Source organism: Oncorhynchus masou, chromosome 10 (assembly GCF_036934945.1).
Source record: "Oncorhynchus masou masou isolate Uvic2021 chromosome 10, UVic_Omas_1.1, whole genome shotgun sequence".
NCBI lineage: Eukaryota > Metazoa > Chordata > Actinopteri > Salmoniformes > Salmonidae > Oncorhynchus > Oncorhynchus masou.
Window position 1 is genome coordinate 2,114,009 of NC_088221.1, and position 12,748 is coordinate 2,126,756.

General features: G+C 40.0%; 1 protein-coding gene across 2 annotated transcripts in view; it reads left to right on the plus strand.

Annotated features, from left to right (window-relative positions):
• Positions 1-12,424, plus strand: part of dachd (dachshund d) — a 331,847-nt gene extending 319,423 nt beyond the window's left edge. For both annotated transcript variants that reach the window (XM_064975650.1, XM_064975651.1), the window contains exon 11: positions 11,551-12,424. In XM_064975650.1, the coding sequence (XP_064831722.1) occupies positions 11,551-11,588 (38 nt within the window). In that variant the 3' untranslated portion in view covers positions 11,589-12,424. The remainder of the gene's footprint in view (positions 1-11,550) is intronic.
• Positions 12,425-12,748: the final 324 nt, after the last annotated feature.

The window sequence follows — 12,748 nt, forward strand, 5'->3', positions numbered from 1 at the left end:
TGCATCCCAGTCTGTTTGTTTGCCTTGTGGGGTCTTGGATATGAAGTGGAGGGTGGTGATAACCTCTATAGACTGCCTCCCAGTCTGTTTGTTTGCCTTGTGGGGTCTTGGATATGAAGTGGAGGGTGGTGATGACCTCTATAGACTGCATCCCAGTCTGTTTGTTTGCCTTGTGGGGTCTTGGATATGAAGTGGAGGGTGGTGATAACCTCTATAGACTGCATCCCAGTCTGTTTGTTTGCCTTGTGGGGTCTAGGATATGAAGTGGAGGGTGGTGATGACCTCTATAGACTGCATCCCAGTCTGTTTGTTTGCCTTGTGGGGTCTAGGATATGAAGTGGAGGGTGGTGATAACCTCTATAGACTGCATCCCAGTCTGTTTGTTTGCCTTGTGGGGTCTTGGATATGAAGTGGAGGGTGGTGATAACCTCTGAAGACTGCATCCCAGTCTGTTTGTTTGTTTGTCTTGTGGGGTCTTGGATATGAAGTGGAGGGTGGTGATAACCTCTGAAGACTGCATCCCAGTCTGTTTGTTTGCCTTGTGGGGTCTAGGATATGAAGTGGAGGGTGGTGATGACCTCTGAAGACTGCATCCCAGTCTGTTTGTTTGCCTTGTGGGGTCTTGGATATGAAGTGGAGGGTGGTGATAACCTCTATAGACTGCATCCCAGTCTGTTTGTTTGCCTTGTGGGGTCTTGGATATGAAGTGGAGGGTGGTGATAACCTCTATAGACTGCCTCCCAGTCTGTTTGTTTGCCTTGTGGGGTCTTGGATATGAAGTGGAGGGTGGTGATAACCTCTATAGACTGCCTCCCAGTCTGTTTGTTTGCCTTGTGGGGTCTTGGATATGAAGTGGTGGGTGGTGATAACCTCTGAAGACTGCATCCCAGTCTGTTTGTTTGCCTTGTGGGGTCTAGGATATGAAGTGGATGGTGGTGATAACCTCTATAGACTGCATCCCAAATTACACTTATTTCCTATGTAGTGTATGCCCCATCTATTGCACTGCTTTTGACCAGGGCAGAGAACAGTTTCCCATTTACAATGGTGCCCTGAGGACAAAAATTAAGCAACAACAAAAATATAAAACAATGCAAGAGAGCTATAAATACATGACATCAGGTTATTACAACAAGTTAGAATAATCAATTGAAACAGTTGCACACTTCAGTAAACTCAATCATTTGTTTTGTGAGGTATAACTGCGGTGCTTTAAAACTAAAGGCAGATAGTGGAGACAAGTGGGACCCGAAGAGTTAACCAACCCTGCGAACGGGTTTGGTGTCTTATATTCTTATATTTCAACAGGGAAGTGGGGTATGTTGTAGGCTTGTGGAGCAGAGCTTTGTAAACAAGAAGGGAGTAATGAAGTGATCTACGGGATTTTAGTGCGGTCCAGCCGACCTTCTGATACAGGATGCAGTGATGAGTATTAAAACTATCACCTGTCATAGAGGGAAGGGGGCTATGGTAGATGGCCTCCAAAGGTTTATGAGTAGTAGAATCTGCATTCTGTTAAATGGTGTCACCATAGTCAAAAACTTTACAATCTGTTTCTTGGTGTTCATTTCTAAAAAATAAAATAAAAAAGCCCACTTTAAATCTTAACTTTTTAACTAGCTCATCAGAATGTTTTTTAAACGTTAGATCTTTATCAATCCAAATGTTTATAGGCAGGAACCCGCTCGCGAGAGAACCCTCCAATGACTGAATGTGTAGCCCATCTGAGACATTTTTCAGTGAATTAGAGAACAACATATATTTAGTTTTGCCAGTATTAAGTACACGTTTTAAATCAATAAGGACTTTCTGTAATGTAACAAAATCATATTGCAGCTTTAACATAGCTTGGTCAGTCGGTGCGATGGCTTACATAACCGTATCTGCATACAGATAAATATTACAACATTTAATACATAGACCAATATTATTTATATAAATAGTAACGAGATAGTAACGAGAACATGTCCCAAAATCAACCCGTGTCACATGCATGGAGTTCCACATCTTTAATAAAGTGAAACCTTCACACAAAAACAGGTAAACAGAAACTGAACGTGACGCAACCGTGACGCACACAAACACACACCGAAAATAAATAATTACAGACAAAAACAGGTGGGAAAATGCTGTCTAAGTATGATTCCCAATCAGAGGCAACGATAGACAGCTGGCTCTGATTGGGAACCATACCCGGCCAACAAGGAAACAGACAAACTAGAGTGCCCACCCAAATCACACCCTGACCTAACCAAATAGAGAAATAAAAAGTATCTCTAAGGTCAGGGCGTGACACCCTGTGGTACACCTTTTATAATATTGAGTAAACTAGACTTGACACAATCAGAAAACACAGGTGGTGTCCTGTTGGTCAAGTAGTTCTTAAACCATTTGCAAAACTCCCTATCCATTCCCATTTCAGACAGTTTTTTAATGAGTAGGGAATGGTCAACGGTGTCAAGTGCCTTAGAAAGGTCTATAGATAAGGCAGCATAGGATCTAGGCAATTTAACACATCATGTAAAACAAGCATAGTGGCTGAAACTGTGCTATGTCCAGATCTAAAACCAGATTGATGCATATTTAGAATAGAGTGAGAAGTTAAAACCAGATTGATGCATGTTTAGAATAGAGTGAGAAGTCAAAACCAGATTGGTGCATATTTAGAATAGAGTGAGAAGTTAAAACCAAATTGGTGCATATTTAGAATAAAGTGAGAAGTTAAAACCAGATTGGTGCATATTTAGAATAGAGTGAGAAGTTAAAACCAGATTGGTGCATATTTAGAATAGAGGGAGAAGTCAAAACCAGATTGATGCATATTTAGAATAGAGTGAGAAGTTAAAACCAGATTGGTGCATATTTAGAATAGAGGGAGAAGTCAAAACCAGATTGGTGCATATTTAGAATAAAGTGAGAAGTTAAAACCAGATTGGTGCATATTTAGAATAGAGTGAGAAGTTAAAAAAGTCTCATATGGGAGTTGATCAGGGATTATAATACCTTGGTTGGGCAAAATAACTAGGAGATTGTAGGAAATATGGTGCAATTTGGGGTCACAACACCTCACACTTCTTTATTAGTATCATTACGTCTTCCTCTAATAATCCCCAACAATGTCTCTCCCACCCTTCCTTCCCCCCTCTTCCTAGCATCACCGCTTTATCACTGACAGAGGTCTCAATTTACCCTGGACAATAGGAAGGTTACACAGTAAATCACTATGATACCAGGAACTAGACAAAAGCTTCAGGGGACCATGACACAATATCCTGAGAACGTCCTAAAAATGTGCTCAGGACGTCCCCGGGACAAACCTGGGAACTACATTAAACATCCAGGGAACAATGACAGAATGTCCCAAGAATGTTCAGGGGACCATGACACGTACCTGGCACAAACTGGGAACTATAAAAAGTTCGCCCAGAGAACGATCCCTTGGGATCATCACACAATGTCCTACGGACTAGTAAATGTATGTCCTTGAGAACGTCCTAAAAGCGTCCTGACATGGTCCTCAGTGACATCCTGGGAACTTACAGGGAACTAGACAAATGTCCCTCAGAAAACGTTTCCTTGGGACCATCACACAATGTCCCACGGACTAGTAAATGTATGTCCTGAGAGTGTCCTAAAAAGGGCCAGACGTTGGTCCTTAGTGATGTCCTGGTAATTTACAGGGAACTAGACAAATGTCCCTCAGAGAACGTTTCCTTGGGACCATCACACAATGTCCCACGGACTAGTAAATGTATGTCCTGAGAGTGTCCTAAAAAGGGCCAGACGTTGGTCCTTAGTGATGTCCTGGTAACTTACAGGGAACTAGACAAATGTCCCTCAGAGAACGTTTCCTTGGGACCATCACACAATGTCCCACGGACTAGTAAATGTATGTCCTGAGAGTGTCCTAAAAAGGGCCAGACGTTGGTCCTTAGTGATGTCCTGGTAATTTACAGGGAACTAGACAAATGTCCCTCAGAGAACGTTTCCTTGGGACCATCACACAATGTCCTACGGACTAGTAAATGTATGTCCTTGAGAACGTCCTAAAAGCGTCCTGACATGGTCCTCAGTGACCTCCTGGGAACTTACAGGGAACTAGACAAATGTCCCTCAGAGAACGTTTCCTTGGGACCATCACACAATGTCCCACGGACTAGTAAATGTATGTCCTTGAGAACGTCCTAAAAGCGTCCTGACATGGTCCTCAGTGACATCCTGGGAACTTACAGGGAACTAGACAAGGTTTCTCAGAGAACGTTTCCTTGGTACCATCCCTCAACGTTCTTAGATCTTTTAAAGAACGTCAATAGGATAACTTCACGCCGAAACCCTTAAAGGACCTAATGGGAACGTTAAGACGTCCCATTTGCTGGGAAGTCATACTTTTTTTTTACCATAAATGGTCGCCAATGGCAGTATTCTGACCTACTAAACCACACATTGTTTATTAAAGATATTCATCTTTGATGTGTAGATGAGGCATCAAAATTACTCTTGAAGTATTTGCTGAATTTGGAAGGGAAACAGTGTGGTTTATTAGGTCAGAATGCTGCCTTTGACAGCCATTTATGGTAAAAAGTAAGATAGAAGGTTATCTCTCCAAATTAAGCCAGAAAGGACAACGAAATATTACTAAAAGTAAGTTAGAGGTTTTCCATACATAGGAAACCTACAAAATAGTAACAAAATATATATGTTTTTGATAGCAAAATACTCCAACTTGGATTGGTCAAGTTGACAAATATGTATTTTTCAAAATATTCATTTCAACTATATATACCATGAGACAATATTTTATATCACATGTATAAAGCACATCGTGATTTTGATCCATTTTGATGTGATTTTAATAGAATTTCACAGTTTTCTTACCACAGATGTTTTGCTACCATTGAAGCACAATGTTGCATTTTTTGCCACATTTCCATAAATATTTTCTACAAACTTCAAATGTACAATATTCATAATCAGAACCCTATTAGCCTTTCTGAGGGGTAAATAAAATGTTTGCGTCTCACAGGGTTAAAAATATATTTTTGTCAAATAAGAAATAATAAGCGAACAAATTGAGAATTTGTACCGTAAGGAGGGAGGATTCTTGCTTAATGAAATGCCATTCAGTCAGTGGAGAGATGTGAAAAGGGCGGCTGTCCCAAAACAGGAAAACAAAATTTATAGCCCCCCATGTGATGCTAAATTAGTATATTTAGCAGCCTTAATTTGAAATTAGAAGAATTAAGATTGACATTGAAGAGCTCTTTATAGTTGAATTGTTAAATGGATTGTTAACATTTCAAACTTCCTTATTATTTTACAGTACAATTTTCTTTGTATGTGATCAAAGAAATAGTCATTGTCATGTACCAACTATTGCCATGGTAGATTGACAGTGTCATAGACAATAAACATACATGTTTTTTCTAATGTTACAACTTGGCAAGGTAGAAGATGCCTTTCTGACTGTAGCTATGAAGCATCATTTCTTCGGCTCACAATGCCAGTGATCATGGCCTTAAAGAATAGACATAGGAGAAGGTTGAGTTAACATGGAACAATGTGTGCTTTTGTTCAATTGGAGAAGCATTTGTCTGCCACCCATGTCTCCTCTGCTCTCCCCTCCTCTGCCAACAGCCTAGTAAACCGTAATTACCCTCAAATGGCAAAAAATGATGTTGATAAATTACACAAGCAAAGAAAACGCGTGAAAAACACCCAAGCCTATCACACGCATAAAAGCCAAGAGAAATGTATGTTATATTTTCAACACACAGCTCAGGCTAGGGCGAGAGAGAGCGAGAAAACAAATTAACAAGAGCATAATTTTTAAGGTAACTAATTATTTCTATTTGTCTTTTGTCACACTTCTCTAATTCTGCGATATTAACACAGTCTGTGTTTATTAATTGCTTTTGCAGTGCTTTTGAATCGGTTCCAAGAGGCAGTTCTGGCCGTTGTAGCAGCTACCAGACAGCCATGCTACTGGGACTGCAGCTCTCGCCTGAATATCTTCCCCAGTATCTCTTCTCTGGTTCCAACCTGTTTGCCCTTTGATGTGTTGGGCAAGTTAACATGACCCTGCGCCGAGAGATAAAGTTCTTTGTTGCGAGATTAAACATCAAAACAGTTCACGTAAAATAAAAATTAAATGAATGAATGTCACTGAAGCAAAAAAAATGAAAAAAGCCCTTTAATTGTCTTCATAAAATATTTGCATGAGCTACATTTGCATAATGTAAATGTATTAATTAATCTTTCAAAAGGAATTTTATGCTGAGAGAAGCCCAAAAAGCATTGTTTTATTCAGCATCTAATGAAATATTTATCCCCTTTAATGAACTTTTCATCTTGATTTCATTATACAAATGGCTAAAGTTTTTACATATTTTAATGAGTCTTTCATCAATATTTCTCACTCAAAAATGGAAATCAGTATGTTTCAACATTTGCAGTAATATTGCAAACTGGAGGCGGTGTAAGTTGATTAAAACAGAACAAACATGCAAGGAGTTCCACCAATTTGTTTGCCCAAATTGAAAATGGTGTCTACAATTTCCAAGAAAACCTTATGTCAAAAATACATTTCTTAATTCTCTCCTGATCATTTTATTTTCCCTGAGCAATGTGATGTTTTGCACACTACTATGCCTGATGCGTTTCTTCACAACTTATCAAAAGTGATAATCAGCCACACTTTCACCTCCCCATACCATTCACACAATTCCCTATAAACAGCTGTGACAGTGAAGCCGATCAGACAGAAAGGCAGAGAAAGGTGGCATAGCATTTCCTCCACCATGGATGTGTCTACTCTCCTCCCCATCCAACCCCTTCCAACCACCACCACCACCTTCCTCTCTTCCCTTTATTTTTAGCCCTTTGCATTTACGCTGTAATGGCTTTTACACATAACTCTGCAGTGTTGCTTGAATAGAGGCGGCCAGAGTGCAATACCTTGGAGACCCACGGCAGGTTCGGATAATTAGCCCCTGTGTTTGTCTTTCCACTCCACCTCCCCACAACAAGCCTTTGTTCTTTTTCCACCCAGCTTTTCATACACATACATACAGCACACTGATGCATCGACGACAGAAGGCTCGGGATTTAGGTACACGGTGCAGTGATGGATGCTCTCCTATCAGAAAGTGTTGTATCATTGGTTGTGAGATTTAGGATATTAGGAGTGAGAACATGTACTTATCAAAATGTTTATGTAGGAAGGTTTCATCATATTATATTGCATTTTCCATATAGAATTGAGAGGCTCCTCTGATTCATATATGGCTCTAAATATTGCAGGTGTGCCATGGGCCTTAAGAGGCCAAAGGTTAAATGGTCCAATAGTGAGATTACAGAAGATCAATGAATGTGAGTCTCTTCAAAGCCTATAACAAACGTACCATTTTCTACTAGATGTCGCTCTATGTCTCGGACCTCACATTGTGTCATATCTGACTGCCAGGCAGCAACACATCGCTCTCCTCAAGCTGTCACTGCTTTAAGTCTCTCGGTGTGCTTTTCTAAATTTAATTATTTAGGTTCACTGCCAGAGAGAAGAAAGGGCTGCTTAAGGCACAGTAATGCAGCGCAGAGGAAATACGGGGGTAATAAATGTCAAACATGCTCCTGAGCTGCGCCTAACAGATGCTTTTACCAGCCCCGCGTCAGAGGCAGCTCCGCTTGCTCAGGCGTACCACTCAGAGACGAGTGTTCTTTGAAAATGGACAAAGCTCGTTAGGTTGCAGGTGTCTGGAGATAGCATCAGAGAAGAATGGCTCTGCCTTTTTCAATAAACACTTTTTATTGAATATCCGAAACATACAATATACTTGCAGTGAAGCCACTCAACAACTACATCATACCAGTCATCCAACAGACTCCCATTCAGAGTGACACACATAAGTGTCATGAGGTTGGCCTGGGGGGTAGGTTTATGACTGTCATAAATACCTCTTCCCCCCTTTTTCTTTTCTCTACCCTACTGAGGTTATATTTGCAAACCCCTTGGTTAACATAGAGATTCTGGGAACATCAGAAGGTGGGGGGAAATGAACTGTATTCTGGCTATCCGATCAATTGAACATATGCGGTGGTACTTAATGGATATGATGTCAGTTTGGTTGTCATCTGAGACATTCTCATCAATGATAAGATGACATCAACTCTACAGTGGAAAGTCTACACATCAGTGTTATCGGATTCACATGGAATTGTTGTTCAATTTAATTGTTTGAATATGAAATTATTCGTGAAGGGATGAAATGTGATTTTAGCTTCTAAAATGTGAGATTTGGGTTTTCATAAGATAGGGCTCTGCTCAATCAGTGGCCCACCCATGTGAAGGGACATGGGCTATAAAACTTTTCTTCTTTTTTATTTATTTTTTTTTATTTTAAAATGTTACCTCTTTTTCTCCCCAATTTCGTGGTATCCAATTGTTTAGTAGCAAATATCTTGTCTTGTCGCTACAACTCCTGTACTCGGGCTCGGGAGAGACGAAGGTTGAAAGTCATGCGTCCTCCGATACACAACCCAACCAAGCCGCACTGCTTATTTAACACAGCGCCTTCCAACCCGGAAGCTAGGCGCACCAATGTGTTGGAGGAAACACTGTGCACCTAGCAACCTTGGTTAGCGCGCATTTTGCCCAGCCCGCCACAGGAGTTGCTGGTGCGCAATGAGACAAGGATTTCCCTACCGGCCAAACCCTCCCTAACCCGGGCGACGCTAGGCCAATTGTGCTTCGCCCCACAGACCTCCCGGACGCGAATCCAGAGTCTCTGCTGGCACAGCTGGCACTGCTGTACAGCACCCTTAACCACTGCGCCAGCTATAAAACTTTTCAAACACGTACTCTTCTCCCTTCCTATAAAAGCCCTTGACGACAAAATAACCTCCTGTTCCGAGGACGTGAGGACGACGGTCCGATGTCAGAATGGTTCAGATAATAACTACAGAACCAAGCCAACATCAGCGTGAGCTTTGGTTGCAAATGGTATGAACTTTGAAATCTTATTCACTACAGAAGTGATACCTCCTAGCCGTTGAGTTAGCAACAGCAGATGCAACGAGGGTTAGGAAGGAATAGACAGAGTATCCCGTCTATCACCCATCGACGTTACTACAACGTATCCAATTGACAACCAGAGACATTCTTCAAAGGACTCGGTTGGGCAACACGGCCTTCCATCTACCACCAACCTACCGAAGCGCAGCTCAGAGTAAATATTCATTGCATTTTCCTTTTCCAAATGGGCGGTAATTTAGAATGCATAAGATACTGTATTTACGATAGCACAGCTTCGGCCTTTCTTCCTCAGTCTTCCCGCTCCTTCACTCAAACCCAGCCCCTTTTCTTTTGTGTAACAAGCTGTCATATCTGTTCCGCCCACTAGGGATGTTTTCCTTTATGACGTAATTTGTAATCAAGTTATGATTTAATTATGTGTATGTGTAATTCTGTGTGATTAGTTAGGTATTTTGTAAATAAATGATTAAACCCAATTTTGTATTGCTGATTCAAATTGTTAGCCAGGGTTTGTGCAGATAACCAAGAATTTACAACTTTCAGATGAGACAGACTAAGTTAAGATGACGATTAATATTGACTTCTATTGATGTAAAATTTAACTAGGTCTTTAAGATTCTTTTGTGGTGCCCGACTCTCTAGTTAATTACATTTACATGATTAGCTCAATCAGGTAATATTAATTACGGAGAAATGATTTTATACAATAGCATGTCATTTCACTTAATCCGGCATAGCCAAAGACACGACAGAAGCATCCAGGGTCAATGCCCTGCTCAAGGGCACGTTGACGGATCTCCCACAAGGCCAAAAAACGTGAACCCTACACAGTTCCCCAATAGCTGTCCCTCGACACCCACCCCCCGCAAAAAAAAAATACAATTAATTGCATCCCCCCCCCCCCAAAAAATGCACCAACAACCAAGAGAATGAATTAAAGAGAAAAAAAAAACAAGAAAAACAGAACCAAGAGAATGAACTAAAGAGAAAAAAGACAAGAAAAACAGAACCAAGAGAATGAACTAAAGTGAAAAAAGGCAAGAAAAACAGAACCAAGAGAATGAACTAAAGAGAAAAAAGACAAGAGAAAACAGAACCAAGAGAATTAACTAATGAGAAAAAAGAAATGACAAACAGAACCAAGAGAATGTACTAAAGAGAAAAAAGACAGCAAACAACAATGCATTTTCTTTTTTAATAAACACAATTAAAGTAAATGTAAAACAAAGGACATCAAGGACAACTAAAATTATAACAGCAATGCCAACTGTATATGTTTGTGTGCATGTCTGGCACTATTGCATGTATGTGTGTGTTCTTGTACTGTATGTGTTTATTTGAATGAGAGTGTGTGTATATGCATGTGTACAAACACCTGCACGGCATCAGCCTCAGGCAAACCGGCATTAGTTGTAAAAACACTGCCCCTCAGTGTCACTCAAACATACTTTTTGTTATGTTTTATTTAGACTTTATTTTTACTTTTATCTCCCGCACAGCAACTCCAATTCGACATCCCAACCCTCAGCTTCTCTCAGCCCATCCCTCCTATCTCTGCTGGCCACCCTCTTCGGGTTTTTACGCAACACATATGTTTCAATAAACACTCCTTCCATACAGGAAGTGTCATGTGTAAAACTCTTCATGAGTGCAATATTATGTTCAAACAAGCGTGTCAGGTGAGATGTCTTTAACACATCTGACGTGCAATTGTCAGATAGACAGCGTTGGATATGGGCAGTTCCTTGTACGATTTGTCAGGTAGACAGCGTTGGATATGGGCAGTTCCTTGTACGATTTGTCAGGTAGACAGCATTGGATATGGGCAGTTCCTTGTACAATTTGTCAGGTAGACAGCGTTGGATATGGGCATTTCCTTGTATATTTTGTCAGGTAGACAGCGTTGGATATGGGCAGTTCCTTGTACGATTTGTCAGGTTGACAGCGTTGGATATGGGCAGTTCCTTGTACGATTTGCCTTTTGTCTAAGATGACATGTGTAGACAGTTGTATCGGCCTGGTTTTATTTCACTATTTCAATGCATGAGACAGACAAACACTGGCATAAGGAGTCTCTTCAACTGCTGCTGCTCGATTCCACAGTTTGATCCAACAGATCATGCAAATCATTTGTGCAACAATTATAGACTTGACTTTGTAGGATAAACAATATTAATATCTGTTGTTAAATCTACAGTTGTGAGTGATGATATGCTTGAGTAACTTGGACATTGGAAGAGTATTGGATAAAATTAGGCCTATTCCATGTGTATTGGAAGTTCTCAGATCAGATTTTCTAATGTTTTCAAGATTTTGTCAAATCAGAACACACCTCTTCAAACATTTCATGTAACATTATTATTCAGTTAGGTTATTGTGGGAAAGCATCACGCACGCTAGCAACCACACTGGTTGTGTTTTTGGCGACTATCAGGACAAAGCTTAACCCCATATCTCCAGGTTGAGTCAGCATGGCCAGTACGCTATTGGCTAATCCCTCTCTACTGTGTCCTTTCTTTCAGATGGAAGACTGTTCTTGAAAACCACAGTGATGTACTGATAAGAAGATGATGAGCTAAAGAAGAGAAACAATCTGACGGAGATTGTCAAGAGCCCAGGTGGATTTCGTAGCAGAAACAGGTCACACTGCGTGTACTGCAGCTGTTCAATGGAAGTGTGTTTGGCCAAACACCGGAAAAAGGGTTGTGTCTGAATGTAGAAACTCTTTTTCTCACAGATATCAACATTACATAGTCGCTAAAGCAGGTTTTGATTAATTGAGGTTGGTTGTTTAAAAAAATCAATAATTGCACAGTGAAAATGTACCAAGGGGTACACTGTTGGTAATATCGCAAAGAAATTCACAGCACTGAAGATTTTTTATATTGTATTTCAACCAGCGACAAAGCTTTGAACATGATCAGACTCAGAGGTTGTGTTTTGTATTTCAAGTTGAATTCCGAGATGTAAACAAAATATATATAACGCTTGGAAAGAACCTCTGTGATTTTTTTTATTTATCCGTATGTTGATCAAAAGAGACGACTGAGATTTGATTTGAATGTTTTCTAAATTAGAAGAAAATACAATAAAGTTTCCTTTTTACCATTGTTGTATATACCAGAACTGATGATAATGACACACTAACTCACTCTATCAAAAGCTGAGTTGATTAATATGGTATGTGTATATAAAGTTAAGAGGTGGTATTGTGTATGCAGTAGATCTATTAGGAAGACAATACCGACATTCATATGAATTTATAGTTTGTTTTTGTTTGATTTCTGAACCATCATTCTTTCAAATAGCTGCCATTTTGGTGAAAAAGCATGCAGGCATGTAAATGTTTGTCCTGGAATTATGATATTTAATAAATCCTATATTGTGCTGAACAAATACGTAGGGTTGCTTCACTTAAGCCCAACTGATTTTGAAAATGTACTCGAACATTTTGCTTTTAAATAAATAACTTTGGCTGTCAATGGTAACCCTTTGCAACAGTTAGTATCACTTTTTATTGAAACACTTGGGGCCACTTTCCCAGACACAGATTAACCATAATCCATTTAAAATGAAAATCCTTTTTAGTCCAGGATAAGGTTTAATCTTTTGTTGCTAATGTGTGGCTGTTCATTTGTTACATGGACTGGTGATAATTGCATATTAACACTAGTTAATGAATCTCCTCGTTTAAGCCAATTTATTCAGAATTCCAAAACA